Source organism: Coregonus lavaretus (genome assembly GCF_964263955.1).
Source record: "Coregonus lavaretus genome assembly, chromosome: 6".
Lineage (NCBI taxonomy): Eukaryota > Metazoa > Chordata > Actinopteri > Salmoniformes > Salmonidae > Coregonus > Coregonus lavaretus.
Window position 1 is genome coordinate 12251886 of NC_139993.1, and position 23419 is coordinate 12275304.

The 23419-nt window shown below is 39.7% G+C and overlaps 1 protein-coding gene across 1 annotated transcript in view; it reads right to left on the reverse strand.

Moving 5' to 3' along the window:
* Positions 1-2394: 2394 nt before the first annotated feature.
* The window catches only part of LOC311130366 (echinoderm microtubule-associated protein-like 6), a gene marked incomplete at both ends in the record, with an annotated part of 81746 nt that continues 60721 nt past the window's right edge, over positions 2395-23419 (reverse strand). Inside the window, 9 exons of the mRNA XM_084163090.1 lie at positions 2395-2419; positions 2808-2908; positions 3075-3228; positions 9523-9626; positions 10392-10554; positions 13433-13605; positions 19138-19326; positions 20686-20800; positions 21667-21824. Coding sequence (XP_084019216.1) covers positions 2395-2419; positions 2808-2908; positions 3075-3228; positions 9523-9626; positions 10392-10554; positions 13433-13605; positions 19138-19326; positions 20686-20800; positions 21667-21824 — 1182 coding nt within the window. The remainder of the gene's footprint in view (positions 2420-2807; positions 2909-3074; positions 3229-9522; positions 9627-10391; positions 10555-13432; positions 13606-19137; positions 19327-20685; positions 20801-21666; positions 21825-23419) is intronic.

Below are 23419 nucleotides of genomic sequence, written 5' to 3' on the forward strand. Positions count from 1 at the left end.
AAATTGTATTTTTTGTTTTCCGTTGCATAGCGGTGTTTCCTCATGAACACGACTCAGCTCAAAGTTGTGTCAGGCCAGTGTGTATGTCAGCAAGAACGGCATGGACATAAAAATGAAGGAAGACAGAAAAGCAGAAGAGGTAGGATCCCATACTCATTTTCACACAGTGGGCCTCATTTATCAATCGAGTGCAGCACAAACGTGTGTAGGCTAATCTTGTATATTGTTTCACGAACATTTCACCATTTACAGAATTTTTCTTTATGCTCAGTTTGTTTTTTGGTGCAAACAAATACCCCCCTTACAGAAAAATCACACGATTTCACATGTGGAGATCACGATTTCACATGTAGATATGTGACATTTCATGTGAAATCATATGTTTTTGGAACACGTCACATGATCACGTTTCCACATGTTGCTTTACATATTATCACATTAACTTCACATAAGATCACGTGAAAACGTGTTTTTGGAACACTTCACGTGTTCACGTTTTTTTCCACAATGGCCTTTTCAGAGAACTAGAACTAGTTGTTAAGTAGACCAGAATAAATTACAACATTTTACTGACAGTATGCTTTATGCATTTGGACAGTAATCATTCAAATGTCTTTAATTGAATAATCTCGTCATCTCATAATCAAATTATTCACTTGCTGTTTTTCAATGATGCTTGTTCTTGACTCACATTCTCCCTTAAAATAGCTTTTTTACAAGGTATTTATGCATGTTTGATAAACATGGGTTTTACAAATTAGTTTTTTAAACAACAAATACACAACATTTCTACCCACATGTGATGATTGAGGCCCACTGACTGCTTTTCTGATCGGCATATTGCATACTAAACATATTCTTAGGAAATAAAGGATGGCATTCAATCCAATGCGCATTATAGAGCAGTTCAGCCGACAACGCACCTTTTAAAGGCAATGTCCCAGTCTTTTGCTGAGAGCGCATTCATGGTAAACACTGCCGATGTCGGCTAAAGAGTGTGTTGCTCTATAACACACCTTAAATTGAATCCCGGACAATAAAAAAATAAAAAAGTGCACATTGAAAATTGTACAATAAACTTTATCACAGTATTAAAAGGGGTATTTCAACTAAAAATTATAGTTTGATAATTGTGTAACAAATCCTTTGATGAAGTCATTTTAAAAAGTAAGGATGGTACTTAATCCACTACGGTTTTGGGGTACAGCTCATGATTACCTTTTGAATCTGCATGAATGATTAATGCAGATGTGAACTGCAATAACCTATTACTAACTTGTTTTGGATTAAATGCTGTTTATTTAAAATGGTATGGTTACTTTGGACAATTCACCATGGATATAGGAACACGTTGATTGGCAGGAATGGCCACTTAATGGTATCTTTAGGGGGCACAATGTCAAGTCATGACTTTTAGTTAAAGTTCCCCTTTAATGCCTTGTATGGCTCCTGAGTTCCATGCATTTGGATATATTTTAAGAGGAAAAGCTGCAAGTAAGAGTATAATATGTTTTGGTCAATGTACAAGAATAATAAGAGAAAAAAAACATACATAACATATCAATACAACTAACTTTATAAAAGCCCTATGACTACATGTTCTATAGCACCAGAACTGTATAAAAAATGTTAAGTGAATAATTTCTTAAAGGCACTTAAACATCATGCATTAATGGCTGAAGAACGTGTTTGTATAACAAATTGACTTGACCGTGGTTCTTGCCATTTCATGTGTTAAGCATGAGAAGAAAAAGTTGAACAAGGATTAGGGTGGTACAACACCATTTGACCCTCTGAAACATACATTACTCTCAGTGAATATGCCTAATATGTTTTACAGTATACTGTAACCTATATTTTCCACTTCCAAAATATCACACTGTCGATGAAATAGATTCTCATCACATTTCTGAAACTTGCTCTATAGCTGACACTCCCTTCAATATCACTGAGATTTGTCTCTGTAAAAAAAAGCATTTACACTAATTATTATCATTATCAATACCCTATACTTATTTGCACAAACAAATAAATCAATTGTCACAATTACAATTCACTAATCCCAAAACTTCAAGTGTAACACAGGAATTCACAAACTGAATTATATTCGTAACGTATTAAGTATCCCCTGAGACATTGCCATGTACCGCCTGATGACAATCAGTCAGTCAGCTTTTAGAGGACTGTATGTTCTATCACAATAGCAATGTTATTTTCTTGATTCCAGGTTAGAGGTTTTTGTTCTAGTTCTACCCTATAATTTGCATTGGTCAAGGTCATTATCAGTCCACAAATGTGTAAATGCAGCATTTCAGGCATGCAGCAGTTCAGATTGAGGCATCCGGATCCTTTCTTCGCATCTGAAGAGCTCCAGTGACAATTGGTGACACTTAATCACAGGCATTTCCATACAAGCAAACTGTGTGCGAGAAACAAAAGTAATATATAATTACATTCCTTTTATTCGGTTCAATCGGCATAACAGAGTAAATAGTTATGCCATCCATTTTAGTGTGTAATATTGGTTCCCTGAAGGAGGGGAATGGAACATAACACCAGGGTCGAGTTCGTTAGGGAAGTTTAACAGAAAATTGGTGCCTAATGAACACGACCCAGATAGTTTCACTATTATAGCTCTGTCCTCATTGCTCGTTATGGAGAGTCAAAACTTAAGGTGCCATGTCCTTATCTCCCTTGGGAAACATACTTTTTGTTACATCTGACTGTGGGATATCTCATACTAAATGTTTTGTGTCTCATTCCCCTCCCTCAGGAAACCAGGGTGACAGACATATCCTTTTACTTACCTGCAGTCATTGCCACCTGCACTGATCACATATTTGTCATCGTAGGAGAAACGTATATTTGTCACATGAGCCGAGTGGCCAAAGTAGCGCTTGTGTTTGGCCTATGAAAAGATAAATGTATAATAGTTATATTATTATAAGTAAAATTATTATTATTTCAACTGCAGAAAATATAGAAATTCACAAATTTTTATAATATCAATAAAATCACTAATGTTGGTATAAAAAAAATGGGTGTAAATTGGTAGTCACGCGGAAAATGCTTACAAATTTTTCAATGCATGGAAAGTCAAAGAGCTTGACAAGGCCAAAGTCATCCCCAGTGACTACATTGAGGCCGGCATGAGAGACGCAAGCACAATTGACGTCAGCCTTTTCAGCGTTTCGCGGCCACACCCCCAGCACCTCATCTCCTAGTACACTGTGAAAGCAAGCAAGTTTACTGTTAAAAAACGTAAAGTTTGAATTGAAAAAAATAAATGCCATTAAATTGGGGGTGGTATGTACATGTTGAATACTGTCATATTATACATTTATTATTATGATCGAAGTTGAGTCATCAAATGGAATCATGTAAATCATCAGTGTACTTAACTGTTAATGACTTTGGGCCCAAATCAATATAATACATATCAGACCCAGAACCAAATCTCATGTGCGCTGGTCAGCTAAATGTTAATCGTCATGAGAGACTTATAAAATACAGCAGTAGAAAAGTTTCAGTTTTAGAGTGTCAAGCAGCTAGCAAGAAACTCGTACACGGCTCCAAAAGGGGGCAAAAGAAAGTTTAGCCCCCTCAGTTGAAATTTGTGCCCCCCTCAGTAAAAATAGCAAAACAGTTCAAATGATTGAGTGACAGGTTGGCGCAAAATCTGTATTTCCGCTGTATTGTGTCAGCACAATGAACAGAGCATGCCACGGTGTGTGTAGGGGGGCTATGGAAAGCCACTGGGGCGCTGTGCAGTGGTGTAAAGTACTACTTAAGTAGTTTTACTATTCCAATTTTTGTCAACTTTTACTTGACTACATTCCTAAAGAAAATAACGTACTTTTTACTCTATACATTTCCCTGACACCCAAAAGTACTCGTTACATTTTGACAGGAAAATGGTCCAATTCACACACTTATCAAGAGAACATCCTGGTCATCCCTACTGCCTCTGATCTGGCGGACTCACTGCATCCCCACTGCTTCGTTTGTAAATTATGTCTGAGTGTTGAAGTGTGCCCCTGGCTATCCCTCAATAAAAATACATTTTAAAATGTGCCGTCTGGTTTGCTTAATATATGGAATTTGAAATGGTTCATACTTTTACTTTTGATACTTAAGTAAATTTTAGCAATTCCATTTACTTTTGATACTTAAGTATATTTAAAAACAAATACTTTAAGACTTTTACTCAAGTAGTATTTTACTGGGTGACTTTCAACTTTTACTTGAGTCATTTTCTATTAAGGCATCTTTACTTTTACTCAAGTATGACAATTGAGTACTTTTTTCACCCCTGGCGCTGGGTTTCCGTTAGCAGGTAATTGCTGGCTTTTTGGCCGATAAAATAAATGAAAAGCCGATAAATAAAATTGTAGCCAGCCAAATTGTCCGGGTCTGCCCTGCTGCTGAGGAGAGAGAAAGGAGGCCTTTTTCATTTAAATAAAACAACATTTAGAGAGTATGCCTATAGTGAAAAGTATGCCTATAGTGAAAAGTTTTTTGGGACATTAAATGTACTGTTAGATTAATACATGGCTACTATGAGTGGTATTATCTTTAGAGTTAGTGATCTAGCTAATTTGTTTTGAGTTTCCGGTGGTGAATTAGCCCCAAATAAATTTGCCAATGATATTGAACCCCCCCCCCCCCCCCGAAAAAAAAGACAATTCAGGAGCTCTATTTTAACAGTAATATACAGTGGGGAGAACAAGTATTTGATACACTGCCGATTTTGCAGGTTTTCCTACTTACAAAGCATGTAGAGGTCTGTAATTTTTTATCATAGGTACACTTCAACTGTGAGAGACGGAATCTAAAACAAAAATCCAGAAAATCACATTGTATGATTTTTAAGTAATTAATTTGCATTTTATTGCATGACATAAGTATTTGATACATCAGAAAAGCAGAACTTAATATTTGGTACAGAAACCTTTGTTTGCAATTACAGAGATCTTACGTTTCCTGTAGGTCTTGACCAGGTTTGCACACACTGCAGCAGGGATTTTGGCCCACTCCTCCATACAGACCTTCTCCAGATCCTTCAGGTTTCGGGGCTGTCGCTGGGCAATATGGACTTTCAGCTCCCTCCAAAGATTTTCTATTGGGTTCAGGTCTGGAGACTGGCTAGGCCACTCCAGGACCTTGAGATGCTTCTTACGGAGCCACTCCTTAGTTGCCCTGGCTGTGTGTTTCGGGTCGTTGTCATGCTGGAAGACCCAGCCACGACCCATCTTCAATGCTCTTACTGAGGGAAGGAGGTTGTTGGCCAAGATCTCGCGATACATGGCCCCATCCATCTTCCCCTCAATACGGTGCAGTCGTCCTGTCCCCTTTGCAGAAATGCATCCCCAAAGAATGATGTTTCCACCTCCATGCTTCACGGTTGGGATGGTGTTCTTGGGGTTGTACTCATCCTTCTTCTTCCTCCAAACACGGCGAGTGGATTTTAGACCAAAAAGCTCTATTTTTGTCTCATCAGACCACATGACCTTCTCCCATTCCTCCTCTGGATCATCCAGATGGTCATTGGCAAACTTCAGACGGGCCTGGACATGCGCTGGCTTGAGCAGGGGGACCTTGCGTGCGCTGCAGGATTTTAATCCATGACGGCGTAGTGTGTTACTAATGGTTTTCTTTGAGACTGTGGTCCCAGCTCTCTTCAGGTCATTGACCAGGTCCTGCCATGTAGTTCTGGGCTGATCCCTCACCTTCCTCATGATCATTGATGCCCCACGAGGTGAGATCTTGCATGGAGCCCCAGACCGAGGGTGATTGACCGTCATCTTGAACTTCTTCCATTTTCTAATAATTGCGCCAACAGTTGTTGCCTTCTCACCAAGCTGCTTGCCTATTGTCCTGTAGCCCATCCCAGCCTTGTGCAGGTCTACAATTTTATCCCTGATGTCCTTACACAGCTCTCTGGTCTTGGCCATTGTGGAGAGGTTGGAGTCTGTTTGATTGAGTGTGTGGACAGGTGTCTTTTATACAGGTAACGAGTTCAAACAGGTGCAGTTAATACAGGTAATGAGTGGAGAACAGGAGGGCTTCTTAAAGAAAAACTAACAGGTCTAGGTCTGTGAGAGCCGGAATTCTTACTGGTTGGTAGGTGATCAAATACTTATGTCATGCAATAAAATGCAAATGAATTACTTAAAAACCATACAATGTGATTTTCTGGATTTTAGATTCCGTCTCTCACAGTTGAAGTGTGCCGATGATAAAAATTACAGACCTCTACATGCTTTGTAAGTAGCAAAACCTGCAAAATCGGCAGTGTATCAAATACTTGTTCTCCCCACTGTATAACAATAGCATAATTGTCTACCAAAAATGCATGACAATCACTGGATTAGGTTGCACATTCAAATATTTTGAATCAAAACATCACAAAATTATGAAATAACTTATTTTTTCAATACCATCTCAGCAGTCTATTACATTTTGTTTTATAAAGCACTGTGAATTACTTTATAAGATGATAGGCCTACTAAGTTTTTCTATTGCGTGATGCCAGAAAAAAAATTGGTGCGACCAAATCATCAGCTGGTACCACCAACTGAAAAACTTAATTTATAAATGTTTTTGTATTTATTATCATTTTATCATTATTGTATATCATTGATATTATTGAAAGGCCTATTTAATAATCTAACCACCATTTTTTTGTTTTATGCAAAACGTGTTGTTTCATTCTGTTAAGACATTTGATCTGTCTTTTAAATTGTGTGCTATGTATTTAGTTTAAGATACAGTGCCTTGCAAAAGTATTCATCCCCCTTGGCCTTTTTCCTATTTTTTTGCATTACAACCTGTAATTTAAATGGATTTTTATTTGGATTTCATCTAATGGACATACACAAAATAGTCCAAATTGGTGAAGTGAAATGAAAAATATAACTTGTTTCAAAACATTCTAAAAAAGAAACAACGTAAAAGTGGTGCGTGGATATGTATTCACCCCCTTTGCTATGAAGTCCCTAAATAAGATCTTTCTGGTGCAACCAATTACCTTCAGAAGTCACATAATTAGTTAAATAAAGTCCACCTGTGTGCAATCTAAGTGTCACATGATCTCAGTATATATACACACCTGTTCTGAAAGGCCCCAGAGTCTGCAACACAAACAAGCAAGCGGCACCATGAAGACCAAGGAGCTCTTCAAACAGGTCAGGGTCAAAGTTGTGGAGAAGTACAGATCAGGGTTGGGTTATAAAAAAATATCAGAAACTTTGAACATCCCACGGAGCACCATTAAATCCATTATAAAAAAAATGGAAAGAATATGGCACCACAACAAACCTGCCAAGAGAGGGCCGCCCACCAAAACTCACAGACCATGCATGGAGGGCATTAATCAGAGGGGGAACAGAGACCAAAGATAACCCTGAAGGAGCTGCAAAGCTCCACAGCGGAGATTGGAGTATCTGTCCATAGGACCACTTTAAGCCGTACACTCCACAGAGCTGGACTTTACGGAAGAGTGGCCAGAAAAAAGCCATTGCTTAAAGAAAGAAATAAGCAAACACGTTTGGTGTTCGCCAAAAGGCATTTGGGAGACTCCCCAAACATATGGAAGAAGGTACTCTGGTCAGATGAGACTAAAATTTAGCTTTTTGACCATCAAGGAAAACGCTATGTCTGGCGCAAACCCAACACTTCTCATCACCCCGAGAACACCATCCCCAAAGTGATGCATGGTGGTGGTAGCATCATGCTGTGGGGATGTTTTTCATCGACAGGGACTGGAAAACTGGTCAGAATTGAAGGAATGATGGATGGCGCTAAATACAGGGACATTCTTGAGGGAAACTGTTTTAGTCTTCCAGAGATTTGAGACTGGGACAGAGGTTCACCTTCCAGCAGGACAATGACCCTAAGCATACTGCTAAAGCAACACTCGAGTGGTTTAAGGCGAACATTTAAATGTCTTGGAATGGCCTAGTCAAAGCCCAGACCTCAATCCAATTGAGAATCTGTGGGTATGACTTAAAGATTGCTGTACACCAGTGGAACCCATCCAACTTGAAGGAGCTGGAACAGTTTTGCCTTGAAGAATGGGCAAAAATCCCAGTGGCTAGATGTGCCAAGCTTATAGAGACATAGCCCAAGAGACTTGTGAATAGTTATGCACGCTCTAGTTTTTTTTGTTGTTGTCTTATTTCTTGTTTGTTTCACAAGAAAAAATATTTTGCATCTTCAAAGTTGTAGGCATGTTGTGTAAATCAAATGATACAAACCCCCCAAAAATCTATTTTAATTCCAGGTTGTAAGGCAACAAAATAGGAAAAATGCCAAGGGGGGTGAATACTTTCGCAAGCCACTGTAAGTAGCCTATTGCTGTCATTTGTTGGGTACAGTAAGGCACTAGCCTTTCTTGGTAATTGCTGCAATATAGCCCCTTCAAAACTTTTGTTAAGGTTTAAACCAGTTCGCAAGTGTTTTGTTTCATTCTGTTGAGCCCTTTTCTTTGGCCAAATTAAGTTCCAACTGTAATGTTGTGTTTGCCGCAATATAATATTCCCTAGAAACTTTTGCGAAGGGTTGGTGTGGCTATTAGCCTATTATACTGCAGGCCTATGGTATGAAGGCAGTGGGCACAGGTGCTCTAAATGACTGACAGTTGAACTGAGGTGTGGAAGAATGTTTTAGGCCTACCAGAGTTGCTGCTATAATCAAACAATATAATGCTTATCTTTATAAAAAATATTCTAAGAAAATGTACAAATTAACCTCCTTCTGTACGCCTATATCTGTATAGCAGACGCAGTAGCCTATCCGACAAGAATAAAGAAATTCATGTCGGTGTCGTAGCATGCCACCTCCCTCCCTTTCATTCGCTTTTTTAATATTAATACTAAGCCAATAGGCCAATGCATTTAGTGCTCAAATCTCTGACAGCTGAACCGTGAGGTGGACAATTATTGTTTTAGGAATGTAAAAACCACTAAAACAATAGGCAATAAAGTTTTTCATATGCTACATAACGAAACACAAGGAATAGTGTTTTTGTAATTAGTTATAGGCTGTTTTTTAAGGACACAAATGTGACTCTTTTGAAGAGGTAAGAAACAATGGAGCTGGTTGGTTATTATCAAAATCTTGCTTTAGTTTGTAGGGGGCTGTCCATGGTGCTGATAAAGCGAAGCAGAGATTTCGCACCAACCTGTCACTTCTCGGTCAAAAGCATTTGAACTTTGTTTATTGTTGTATAGCGTGATATAAGCAGAATTCTATATAATTCCAATGCAAGAACCTCCAAAAACTGTGCCCCCACGCCGATTTCAACTGCCCCCTTAGTCACTTTATCCTGGCGCCGGGTCTGAAGACACTCAGTAAACACATTTTTAGTTCCCTGAACATTGTGGGAAAGTTATTTTTCAAATCACCAAATGAGAACCCTTAGGGAATGTTACGGGAACGTTCTGTGCAAGCTGTTTTAGAACATAAATATGAACACATTACAACTGTCATTTAAATATTTTAGTTCTTGAAGCATCTTACCTTGTCCAGGTGGCCCAAGTGATCCTTTCAATGACAGATTGCTCGGCTACCATCTTTCCTGATGGAACCTCATGGACCTGCCGACTGTACGTACCTGTGGATACCTGTAATGACATCCCACGCAATTCAGCTACTGTGAGGTAAAGAGAGTTTGTAACAATGGATAACATAATAACACTGGTTAACGTAATAACTTTCAATAATATCATAACTTTTTCATTAATAATGAAATTAAACCGGTTAAAGGGGCAATCTGGGATTGACACCTCATTTTTGGACTTTAAAATGAATGACGTCTAGCCATTAATTCTTGAAGAATAGAAATGTCTCATGAGCTTAGTTCAACAGTCGTACTCCATCACAACCCAAAATATAAGCTCGTTTCATTCTACTGTCTATAAACAATGTCATTGTAAAGAAACACAGTAAAGGCTATAGCTATCGTTTTGATCTCATGGATGGTCCATCCTTGCATCCATTGCTCCGTCTATGAATTTGAGAGTGGTTACATTTCTCCAGCCCCATTCTTCAGCTGTTTACTAAGAAAGTGGCAGGTTACTGCTTTATTGTTGTTTGAAACGCAGATTGCCTCTTTAATAATTACTTGCCAGATAACATAATAAGACTGTTGAACGGATAACGTAATAACTTTTCAGGTGAGTAAAACATTCATTACCACTTAATTTGATGATCTCCGTGCTAGTTACATTTGCCAAGAGCCACCTCTCAGTTTACAAAAACTAATGTGAGGGGTCCCAGTGCACAGAAACATAGATTGAGGAGGGCTCTTTTCATTTGATCAATTAAGTCGCTCTTTTTTTTGTCTGCAAAGAGAACAATATAGGCATGAAAATATTCTCCTGTCTTACCTCGATGTACTTGCTGTCAGCGGAAAAGTCCATCTGGATGACAAAGCCAGCAATGTCCTTGCAGTAGCCAATACGGTTGAGTGAAGGACCCAGAGTTAGGTCGTAGAAGTCCACCGCGTTGTCCACAGAGCCCACCGCTAGCAGACGGTTGTCCGGGCTGAATCTTTATAAAAAAGAATGGCCCTGTTTAATGCCATAATGTATGGGCTGGTTTCCCGGACACAGATTAAGCCTAGTCCTGGACAAAACGCTCAATGGAAAATCACCAAAAGAGTGGGACAAGAGTGGGAGATTAAAGAGTGGGACACCAAATAAAAAGGCAAACAATAGAGCAAATGCATCCATCGACATTTTCAAATGCAAAAAGTACTTGCTTTCTTTGATACAGTGCCTTCAGAAAGTATTCACACCCTTTGACCTTTTCCAAATTTTGTTGTGTTACATCCCGAATTTAAAATTGATAAAATTGTGTTTTTTTTGTCTACACACAATACCCCATAATGTCAAAGTGGAATTCTGTTTTTAGAAATATGTACAAATTAATAAAAAATGTAAAGCTGAAATGACAAAGACCAGGGAAGCAGACATTGAATATCCCTTAGAGCATCGTGAAGTTATTAATTACACTTTGGATGGTGTATCAATACAACTAGTCACTACAAAGATACAGGCGTCCTTCCTAAATCAGTTGACGGAGAGGAAGGAAACCACTCTGGGATTTCACCATGAGGCCAAATGTTAATTTAAACCAGTTACAGAGTTAAAATGGCTGTGATAGGAGAATACTAAGGATGGATCAACAACATTGTAGTTACTTCACAATAAATGACAGAGTGAAAAGAAGGAAGCCTGTACAGAAAAAAAATATTCCAAAACACGCATCCTGTTTGCAGTAAGGCACTAAAGTAATACTGCAACAAATGTAGCAAAGTAGTAACATTTTTGTCCTGAATACAAAGCATTATGTTTGGGGCAAATCCAGCACAACACATCTCTGAGTACCACTTAATATTTTCAAGCATGGTGGTGGCTGCATCATTTTATGGGTATGCTTGTCATCAGCAAGGGAGCTTTTTAGGATAAAAAGAAAAGGAATAAGAGCTAAGCACAGGCAAAGTCCTAGAGGAAAACCTGGTTCAGTCTGATTTCCAACAGACAGAGACAAATCTACCTTTCAGCAGGACAATAACCTAAAATCTATGGCAAGACTTTAAAATGGCTGTCTATCAATGATCAACAACAGAGCTTGAAGAACTTTTAAAATAATAAAATGGGCAAATATTGTACAATCCAGGTTTGCAAAGCTCTTAGAGACTTACCCAGAAAGACTCACAGCTGTAATCACTGCCAAATGTGATCTTACATGTCAGGGGGGTGAATACTTATCTAATCAAAATATATTAGTGTTTTATTTTCCATTAATAAATAAAAAAAGAATATAATTTTTCTTCCACGTTGACTTTAGAGTATTTTGTGTAGATCGTTGACAAAATTACAATTAAATACATTTTAATCCCACTTTGTAAGAAAATGTGGAAAAAGTCATGGGGTGTGAATACTTTCTGAAGACACTGTATTCATTCATTTACACCTCCGTCACATCATGCCATTGTTATGAACGTTCTCAAGCCGCCCTCTACCGGTGGCGCCATAGGGGTACCCTAAAGTGGTGATAAGACCAGTCATTCTGGAGGGAGGCTAACTACTGTTTTGTCTAAATTACAGTATAGTGCCTGGAAATACAATGCATTGCTAAAGTAGTCAAATATTTAGTAGGAAATTATTTTGCCAGCATCATCATGTGGTCAAATTTACTTTAGACAGATGGCAATGTTGTCATTAGCTAGCAAAGTACGTAAAAAATAGCTAGCAATGCTAATGTTAGCTAGCTAAAATCCGGTGGCCTCCCATCAATCTCAGAAGTCTATTCTGGCGACATCAAAATGATGACAAAAGGTTTTCCTACTAATTATTTGCCTCCTTTTGAATGCCATTGTATTTCCAAGCCACTGTAATGAACTTTTGATGAAATCTTCATCAGTGCTCATTGACAATGCATTGAGTAGAATGCTCAGTCGGGCATCAGTACAACACAAACGTTCAAAACAATATTGTGACGAAACATGCAACCCGTGAATATCTGTAGTACTCAATGAATGACATTCTTAACATGATTGTGACGCTAAACATCATTTGTTTACAATTTGCCTCATATAAATGGAACTGAACTGGTAACATGACAATTACCAACAGCAGAGTGAATAGAGAACCAAACTATGGCTTCAGCATAACCTTAACCTGCAACCTTCCAAACCCCATCCCCACAATATTTGGACAAATGTATCAATATTATTATGGTTTTATTTTATTTAAATACACTGAGTGCACAAAACATTAGGAACACCTACTCTTTCTATGACAGACTGAACAGGTGAATCCAGGTGAACGCTACGATCCCTTATTGATGTCACTTGTTAAAGTCACTTCAATCAGTGTAGATGAAGGATGGGGAGGAGACAGGTTAAAGTCTGATTTTTAAGCCTCGAGACAATTGAGACATGGATTGTGTATGTGTGCCATTCAGAGGGTGAATGGGCAAGACAAAAGATTGAAGTGCCTTTGAACGGGGGATGGTAGTAGGTGCCAAGCGCACTGGTTTGAGTGTATCAAGAACTGCAACATTGCTGGGTTTCACGCTCAACAGTGTCCCGTATGTATCAAGAATGGTCCACTACCCAAAGGACATCCAGCCAACTTGACACAACTGTGGGAAGCATTGGAGTTAACATGGGCCAGCATCCCTGTGGAACGCTTTCGAAACCTTGCCCCGACAAATTGAGGCTGTTCTGAGGGCAAAATGGGGAGCAACTCAATATTAGGAAGGTGTTCCTAATGTTTTGTACACTCAGTGTATTTGTCCTGTCTTGTCATAGTTTCTTCTTGTTTCTGTCCTGTTTTTATTTTTAAGAAGAAAAAAATAACTCAAATACAACCCATCCCCACAACCACCTTGAAAAATAAGGGTCCTAGGGTGGGCTCACCGAATGTCTTGGATGGCTACACTCCGATCTCTCTTCTTGCCCCACACTGTTAAGGAGTTGACCAGGAGGACGATAAACTCTCCGTTCTCCATGCCTATGGACACCATCTCTCCATTGGGGCTGTAGGCTGTGCATTTGGCTGGGTGGCCTAAGCTGACTTTGTTTAGAAGTTTCTAGGAGTGAAAGAACAGGTAGACAGTAACAGTACCGAGGCGCAGGGCCATGCATAGTCCTTTCAGGGGGCACGTGCTAAAAATGAAAAAAGCCCCCCCCCCACACACTTTTATCATTCAAATCTCAAAATTCATAACATACTAACTGCCTCTGTAGCGATTATAATTTTTTCTTTTTGCACAGGCATATTTATTTGTGCAACACACTAACTCATCACAAATTGTAAGCAAACAAGTTACAGTGCCTCCTTAAAGACATGATTGACATAATTGATGTTGATGATTGATGTAAATCGGCTAGTTAGCTAGTTCAATATTTTTTTGACTGATTGTGATTTATCTTCAATGCTCTTAAATAATAACTTTATAATATAGCCTAATATTAATAATCTTCTAACTCATGATATATGGCTGGCTGGCTAGTGGCTTGTGTGGATATTGTAGTATATGGTGGTTAGCTAGAGTCTAAACTACCTGTGTTCAGTGCTTAATTTGTAAATCGGGAGGTGGGAGACCTGGGGAGCTCTGAGGTACCAGAATTAAAAATAATAAAGTATTGCATGCATATGATCACATTTGCGTAGTGGCATAGAGCAGTAAAGTAGAGGCGCTTAAAGAAGTTGTACAAATGGGGACCATTATTAGTAGCCTAGGGTCCAGAAAATGTTTGCCTTTGGTTTTTGGTATTTTATTAGGATCCCTATTAGCTGTTGCAAAAGCAGCAGCTACTCTTCCTGGGGTCCACACAAAACATGACATAATACAGAACATTAATAAACAAGAACAGCTCAAGGACAGAATTACATGAATTAAAATTAAAAAGGCACACGTAGCCTACATATCAATACATACACACAAACGATCTAGGTCAAATAAGGGAGAGGCGCTGTGCCGTGAGGTGTTGCTTTATCTGTTTTTTTAAACCAGGTTTGCTGTTCATTTGAGCAATATGAGATGGAATGGAGTTCCATGCACTAATGGCTCTATATAATACTGTACACTTTCTTGAATTTGTTCTGGATTTGGGGACTGTGAAAAGACCCCTGGTGGCATATCTGGTGGGGAAAGTGTGTGTGTCAGAGCTCTGTGTAAGTTGACTATGCAAACAATTTGGGATTTTCACCACATTCATATTTCTTATAAAAAGAAGAAGTGATGCAGTCAGTCTCTCTTCAACTCTTAGCCAAGAGAGACTGGCATGCACAGTATTTATATCAGCCCTCTGATTACAATGAAGAGCAAGACGTGCCGCTCTGTTCTGGGCCAGCTGCAGCTTAACTAGGTCTTTCCTTGCAGCACTCGACCACACGACTGGACAATAATCAAGATAAGACAAAACTAGAGCCTGCAAGACTTGCTTTTTGGAGTGTGGTGTCAAAAAAGCAGAGCTTCTCTTTATTATGGACAGACCTCTCCCCATCTTTACAACCATTGAATCTATATGTTTTGACCATGACAGTTTACAATCTAAGGTAACAGAAGTAATTTAGTCTCCTCAACTTGTTCAACAGCCACACCATTCATTACCAGATTCAGCTGAGGTCTAGAACTTAGGGAATGATTTGTACCAAATACAATGCTCTTAGTTTAAAGAGATGTTCAGGACCAGTTTATTATTGAAGAATGTCAAATATATTTTGATTTGTTCAACACTTTTTTGGTTACTACATGATTCCATATGTGTTATTTAATAGTTTTGATGTCTCCTCTATTATTCTACAATGTAAAAAAAATTAAAAATAAAGAAAAACCCTTGAATTAGTAGGTGTGTCCAAACTTTTGACTGGTAGTGTATATTTCTACAATTACATTTACTTTTGATACTTAAGTATATTTAAAACCAAATACCTTTAGACTTTTACTCAAGTAGTATTTTACTGGGTGACTTTCACTTTTACTTGAGTCATTATTAAGGTATCTTTACTTTTACTCAAGTATGACAATTGGGTACTTTTACCACCACTGCTCAATACGGAAGTGGTCAGATGACGCGGATGCTAAGCTACAGGACTGTTTTGCTAGCACACTGGAATATGTTCCGGGATTCATCCAATGGCATTGAGAAGTATACCACCTCAGTCACCGGCTTCATCAATAAGTGCATCGACGACGTTGTCCCCACAGTGACCGTACGTACATATCCCAACCAGAAGCCATGGATTACAGGCAACATCCGCACCGAGCTAAAGGCTAGAGCTGACGCTTTCAAGGAGCGGGACACTAATCCGCTTTGACCTCAGACAAGCCATCAAACAGGCAAAGCGTCAATACAGGACTAAGATTGAATCCTACTACACCGGCTCTGACGCTCGTCAGATGTGGCAGGGCTTGCAAACTATTACGGAAACCCAGCCGCGAGCTGCCCAGTGACACGAGCCTACCAGACGGGCTAAATGCCTTTTATGCTCTCTTCGGGACAAGCGATACTGAAGCATGCATGAGAGCACCAGCTGTTCCGGACGACTGTGTGATCACGCGCTCCTTAGCCGATGTGAGCAAGACCTTTAAACAGGTCAACATTCACAAGGCCGCAGGGCCAGACAAATTACCAGGACGTGTACTTAGAGCATGCGCGGACCAACTGGCAAGTGTCTTCACTGACATTGTCAACCTCTCCCTGACCGATTCTGTAATACCAACATGTTTCAAGCAGACCAACATAGTCCCTGTGCCCAAGAAAGCGAAGGTAACCTGCCTAAATTACTACCACCCTGTAGCACTCACGTTGGTAGCCATGAAGTGCTTTGAAAGGCTGGTCATTGATCACATCAACACCATCATCCTGGAAACCCTAAACCCGCTAATTCGCAATCCGCCCAACAGATCCACAGATGACACAATCTCAATCACACTCCACACTGCCCTTTACCACCTGGACAAAAGGAACACCTATGTGAGAATGCTGTTCATTGACTACAGCTCAGCGTTCAACACCATAGTGCCCACAAAGCTCATCACTAATCTAAGGACCCTGGGACTAAACACCTCCCTCTGCAACTGGATCCTGGACTTCCTGATGGGCCGCCCCCAAGTGGTAAAGGTAGGCAACAACACATCTGCCAGCTTATCCTCAACACGGGGGCCCGTCACGGGTGCATGCTTAGTCCCTTCCTGTACTCCTGTTCACCCACAACTACGTGGCCAACACCATCATTAAGTTTGCTGATGACACAACAGTGGTAGGCCTGATCACCGACAACGATGAGACAGCCTATAGGGAGGAGGTCAGAGACCTGGCAGTGTGGTGCCAGGACAACAACCTCTCCCTCAACGTGAGCAAGACAAAAGGAGCTGATCGTGGACTACAGGAAAACGAGGGCCGAACATACCCCCATTCACATCGATGGGGCTGTAGTGGAGCGGGTCAAGAGTTTCAAGTTCCTTGGTGTCCACATCACCAACAAACTATCATGGTCCAAACACACCAAGACAGTCGTGAAGAGGGCACGACAACCCCTTTTCCCCCTCAGGAGACTAAAAAGATTTGGCATCCGACCGTAAGGCGCTACAGAGGGTAGTGCGTATGGCCCAGTACATCATTGGGGCCAAGCTTCCTGACATCCAGAACCTATATAAAATGTTCAAAGATTCCAGTCACCCAAGTCATAGACTGTTCTCTCTGCTACCACACAGCAAGTTGTACCGGAGCGCCAAGTCTAGGTCCAAAAGACTCCTTAACAGCTTCTACCCCCAAGCCATAAGAATGCTGAACAATTAATCAAATGGCCACCCGGACTATTTGCATTGACACCCCTTTGTTTTTACACTGCTGCTACTCACTGTTTATTATCTATGCAGTCACTTTACCCCTTCCTACATGTACAAATTACCTCAACTAACCTGTACCCCCGCACATTGACTCATTACCGGTACCCCCTGTATATAGCCTCGTTATTGTTATTTTATTGTTACTTTTGTTTAAATTTTTTACTTTAGTTTATTTAGTAAATATTTTCTTAACTTTATTTTCTGAAAACATGCTTTGTTTAATGCCAGTGGCAGGTCATTGGTAAAAAGAGAAAAGAGTAGAGGGCTTAGAGAGCTGCCCTGCGGTACACCACACTTTACATGTTTGACATTAGAGAAGCTTCCATTAAAGAAAACCCTTTGAGTTCTATTAGATAGATAGCTCTGAATCCACTAAATGCCATACCACATAAGCTTTCTCAACAACAGGTTATGGTCAATAATATCAAAGGCTGCACTGAAAGCTAACAGTACAGCTTCCACAATCTTCTTATTATCAATTTCTTTCAACCAATCATCAGTCATTTGTGTCAGTGCAGTACATGTTGAGTGCCCTTCTCTATAAGCATGCTGAAAATCTGTTGTTAATTTGTATAGAGAGAAATAGCATTGTATTTGGTCAAACACCATTTTTTCCAACAGTTTGCTAAGAGCTGGCAGCAAACTGATAGGTCTGCTGTTAGAACCAGTTAAGGCTGCTTTACCACTCTTGGGTAGCGGAATGACTTTGGCTTACCTCCAGGCCTGAGGACAAAGACTTTCCTATAGGCTCAGATTAAAGATATGACAGATAGGAGTGGCTATAGAGTCAGCTACCATCCTCAGTAGCTTTTCATCTAAGTTGTCAATGCCAGGTTTGTCATTATTGATCGAAAACAATACTTTTTCCACCTCTCCGACACTAACTTTACAAAATCCAAACTTGCAATGCTTTTCTTTCATTATTTTATTTATTTATTTCGCATGAATACGATGGCTCACTCACTGTTCATTGTTGGCATTTCCTGACTACGTTTGCCCACTTTGCCAATGAAGTAATCATTAAAATAATAGGCAACCTCAAATGGTTTTGTGATGAATAAGCCATCTGACTTGATGAAAGATGGAGTTGAATTTGTCTTTCTGCCATATTTTCATTTAAATTACTCCAAAGTTTTTTTTTCTTCATCATTCTTTATATCATTGATCTTGGCTTCATAATACAGTTTCTTCTTCTTTTTGTTGAGTCTAGTCACATACTTTTTGGCTAACAGTGTCGCGGGCTGCGTTCAAGAACTCAAAAGCCCCGCTAGCTTGATAGGCAGCTAGCTAGCAGCTAGGCCATATAGCTCCTCAGACTCTATAAGGAAATACATTATGAAGTGCTGCTGCGTGTAGGCTATCAGCCAACCAGACCGAATATTGATGATGATGGAAATCAAGTGTTAATCAAATGTTATGCTGCTGTGGTAGTACTGTTGATATTTAAACTCGGTAAATCTTGCCACACACACACAAGACCGGTGACCGCATTTCAAGCCATGCATGTTCGGATACCGGGCCCGCGCAATCTCAGTACAGGGCAGACTGGGAAAAAGGCATAACTGGGCGCACGTGAGCTCTGTACAGGGTAGACCAACGGACGGGGTAGGGGTGTGGGGTGGCGAACTTGACGAGGGGCAGTGGATTCAGAACAACAATGACAATCTCCCCAACCCAACACACCGCTGCGTCTGACATGCATTTAATATTTTGGGGTTTGAACGCACCCTAAAAGACAGACTGTTCTCCATCCTTATCACTCACCTTATCTGCCAGGTCCCATATGCGGATGGTGCCGTCATCGCTGGCAGAAATGAACATGTCTTTTGAGGGGTGAGTAGCTAGTCCCCAGATTCTCCCCTGAGTGTGTCCGTTGATCATGGTGTTGGAGGCAGCATTCTTTTCACCCACCTCAATGATCTCACCATCTTTAGTTCCAACAAGGATTTTACCCTGTATTAAAAAGGTGAAATAAAAAATAAATAACGTGGGGTTATTCCTTGAATGAACGTGGAATACTGTATTTCTCAATTTACAGTACAATTGTTGTGGAAAATAATCCCTATACTTTATTAAAAATCAAAGTTCTTGAAGAGTTTTTGTAGAATCAAGATTTGACTATTTCAATTCAACAAAGGCGTGCTGGTCTGCAGAGTAGCCCCCCTTCTCTCCCTCTGCTCCCCATCTATATAGTCCCATTCGCATCCCTTCTAACTCAAATCCCTCCCTCTTCACTTTCCCGCTCTCTATCGCTCCGCCCACTTCCTTTGTCTATGATGGCGGCTAAATTGGACTTTAATTCAGTTCAGAATCAATAGTAATAAAATCAATCAATCCCTTATCTTGCAAAAACACTCATGTTTAGTTTAAACTCTGTTCAACCCCGGCACTCCCGGGCTTGACCTGAAGACTGATTGTTGGACATGACAGGTCCATACTTAATCTTTCAAACATACACAAACCCCACCCAATCATGCTGTAATCAATCAAGAAGATAGCCAAGGAGAGACAAAGGTTTAGGCTGAACTCTGTTCAACCCTGGTGCCGCTCTTTCCACTTTGTTTGAGGAGAGAGGCAAAGGCCACAGTCTGGTTTCAGTCTCTGATAAAGTAGGACAGCCATGGATTTAAGTAAGAGCGAGCAATTCGACCCTAGGTCAGATTCCCACTTCACACACATACACACAGTGAAATGACCCACTTAAGTTATTGCCTAGCAATAAGAGAATTCTAACTATATGTTCGTGATTAACTCAGTTTTATCTCATAGTCCACTAAAAAATCTCCCTCACAATCAATCATGATAATACCTACAGATACTCAGTATAAACTGACTATATTAAAAGAGAATATTCATGTTAAAGTACATATAATAGGTTTATGTTAGCATGTTCCAGGATAAAATAAAGTTTACATTTTTTTGTGCACAATATTTTCGTAAAAAGCCTTCCCAAAGCACATTAGGGAAACAAAAGCAACTCTTCTTCTAAATTGGTAATTGATCCCTACCCCCCTACTTCCTTCCCACTCCTGTAGATTGCGACAATTCCACCCAGCCAATTAGAAGGCAAGATTAAGCTATTACCATATAATATCTCTCTATCTAATCCTCTCTACGGGGCAAATCTTAATTAAATTGAATTTTCACTTAGTCATGCAATGTCAACGGGAGACTAAGTGAAAATTAGTGGAAGTTAGGATTCACCCCTATTGAGTGTCTAGGGTAAGCTTATATGGGTCCAGTTCAGAATTCAAGTATCACAAAGCAGACATTGATAGTTCATGTATAAGTGGGAAGAACACAGAACTCTACCTTCCCCCGGCACACAGACCGAACATTCTCCACTGCCTGCCCAGTCTCCAGTTGGAATGCCCTACAGCGCTTCATCTCCTGGTCCCACAACTTAACTGCTCCGCCCTCCTTAGTCCTGTTAAGAACACATAAGTTGCTGTGTGTGAGTTTGTCATGTACAGTATGCTATATGTTGTGTTATGTTCTTCCTGTTGTCATGTTGTTGTTTACTTGTCACTCTGGGATGAATAAAATGAATAATTGCTCCTTTGGGTGGAGTAACGTTTGTTGAATTGAATTAATTTGAATGGAAGAATCAAATGCTTTATTATTTAAATATTGAAAAAAATCTAGTTACAGACAGAAACAACATAGCACAATTTGAAGCCATATGGGGCAGAGTCTTGCAAGCATTGGAAAACCGATGTCTGAAACCAATGGCTGTTGATTGTGAGAATAGATAAGTAACAATATCAGAAATAAATAAAACATTGACATGTGGGTCTGAGCAAGTGTGATGTGATTAATGTTTGTCGAGTTTTCTGTTTTTCTGTTTTGACTGTTGTGCAATAAGTCCTTCCCTAGTCATGTCGAGTCGAGGATCTATGCATGTCTAAATGTTTAATTGTGGGAAAACGAAATACAATCTTACAAAAACAATGAATTAATTTGAATGGTATTAACACGCACACATACAGCTTTTTTTTAAATTAATGTACATATGTGCATCCATTCCTTTTACATTGCATCACACTTCTATGATCACAGTAATTCTTGCTTTATGTATGTTTTTAGATGAAGAATAGCAAATGAAGAATTGTGTATGCATCAATCGTTGCACTGTCCTTTTTAACAATCCATTTGTAACTTTAAACAATACAGTAAAAAAAAAAAAAAAAACGTAATGTTTGATTTTAAATCCTGTATCATGTAACACGTATTGCTCACATTTTCTGTAAACTGTGAGCAAGAATCAATTTAAGTCAAAGTCCGAGTACTCACGGCCTCTCCTTCCCTCCAGTCACGATGAGGCCGTCCCTGAGTGTGGTGTACATCGTGAAAACGGGCCCTGTGTGTGCTTTGGCCACCACCCGCACCAGAAAGTGCTCTCGCCACACATACACATCACCATTTATGGCACCAGTAAATGTGAGGTTATTCTGTCAGAACAATGACAAAACTCTCATTAAAAAAGGTACAGTCTTTGATCAGAAAAACAAAAAAAAGGCTGTCCCACCACTTATTTTGGTATACAGCTGAGGGATGGGGCTAAGGAGATGTAACTCCTCTAAAATACATAAACGTCGCTTTTGATGACATTCATAAGACATGGCAGACCTTAAATAATAATCAATGTGTTGCACCTTCGTCACTCTGTCGCGTCATGCCATTGTTATGACCGTTCTAAAAAGGCGCCCGCCATAGTGGTGCCCAAAAGTTGACTGATGCCCAGTCATTCTGAACGTGGGCTAATGACACTTCTTCTAAATTACACTATAGTGGGGGTCTACTAAGCTATATGGAATTGTTTTAAGATGGTCATACCAAGGATAATTTAGCTATTTGATTTTGAAGTATCAAAGAAATACATTTAAAAAAACATTTGATTAAAAATATTATTTGGCCTTACTGCTATTAGCCGATACAAACACATTGAAAAACAGATTCACTACATGGAACAACAGATCGTACCCTCCAAAAAATCTAAAAAGGAAGTTTGTTCTGAAGTGTCTGTCCTATATCTGAGAGATAATGTATGCCAAACGATTCGGATGCTACAGACAATTTTGTAAGAAGACCAGATTTTCGGGATGTCTCATGGTCTGACAAACACTGCTCTAACTCTGTCACCAGATGCGGAAGTGCGACATAAGTGGATGTGGAGGATTGAGACGCATCCAATGCAAAAAAACAGATAGCTTAAACAGACATATTTTTATGGGGATTGTTTTATTACGCTAATTTGATTTAGTAGCGTAATATAAAATAATATTACCATCATCATACATAAATATGGCACAATAATTACATATTTTAAATTTAGGATGATAGTACATGAAGCAAACTCAGATTTTCACGTCTCACTATTTTAACCATTTAGAGTTTAAAAATTATCTTATGCACAACTGAACTGAGCGCACTAGAAATAATTCCCATAGTGACTATGCAGCAGCCGTTAATTCACCCTCCTTATGCATTCGGAAAGAACTCAAACACCTTGACTTTTTCCACATTTTCACAGCCTTATTCTACAATTTATTAAATAGTTTTTTCCCCTCATCAATCCACACATACACACTACCCCATAACGACAAAGCAAAAACTGATTTGTATCTGAAATAGCACATTTTCGTAAGTATTCAGACCCTTTAACTCAGTACTTTGTTGAAGCAACTTTGGCAGCGATTACAGCCTCGAGTCTTCTTGGGTATGACGCTACAAGCTTGGCACACATGTATTTGGGGAGTTTCTCCCATTCTTCTCCGCAGATCCACTCAAGCTCTGTCAGGTTGGATGGATGGGGAGCATCAATGCACAGCTATTTTCAGGTCTCTCCAGATATGTTTGATCGGGTTCAAATCCGGGCTCTGGCTGGGCCACTCAAGGACATTCAGAAACTTGTCGCGAAGCCACTCCTGCGTTGTCGTGGTTGTGTGCTTAGGGTCGTTGTCCTGTTGAAGGTGAACCTTCGCCCCAGTCTGAGGTCCTGAGCGCTCTGGAGCAGGTTTTCATCAAGGATCTATCTGTACTTTGC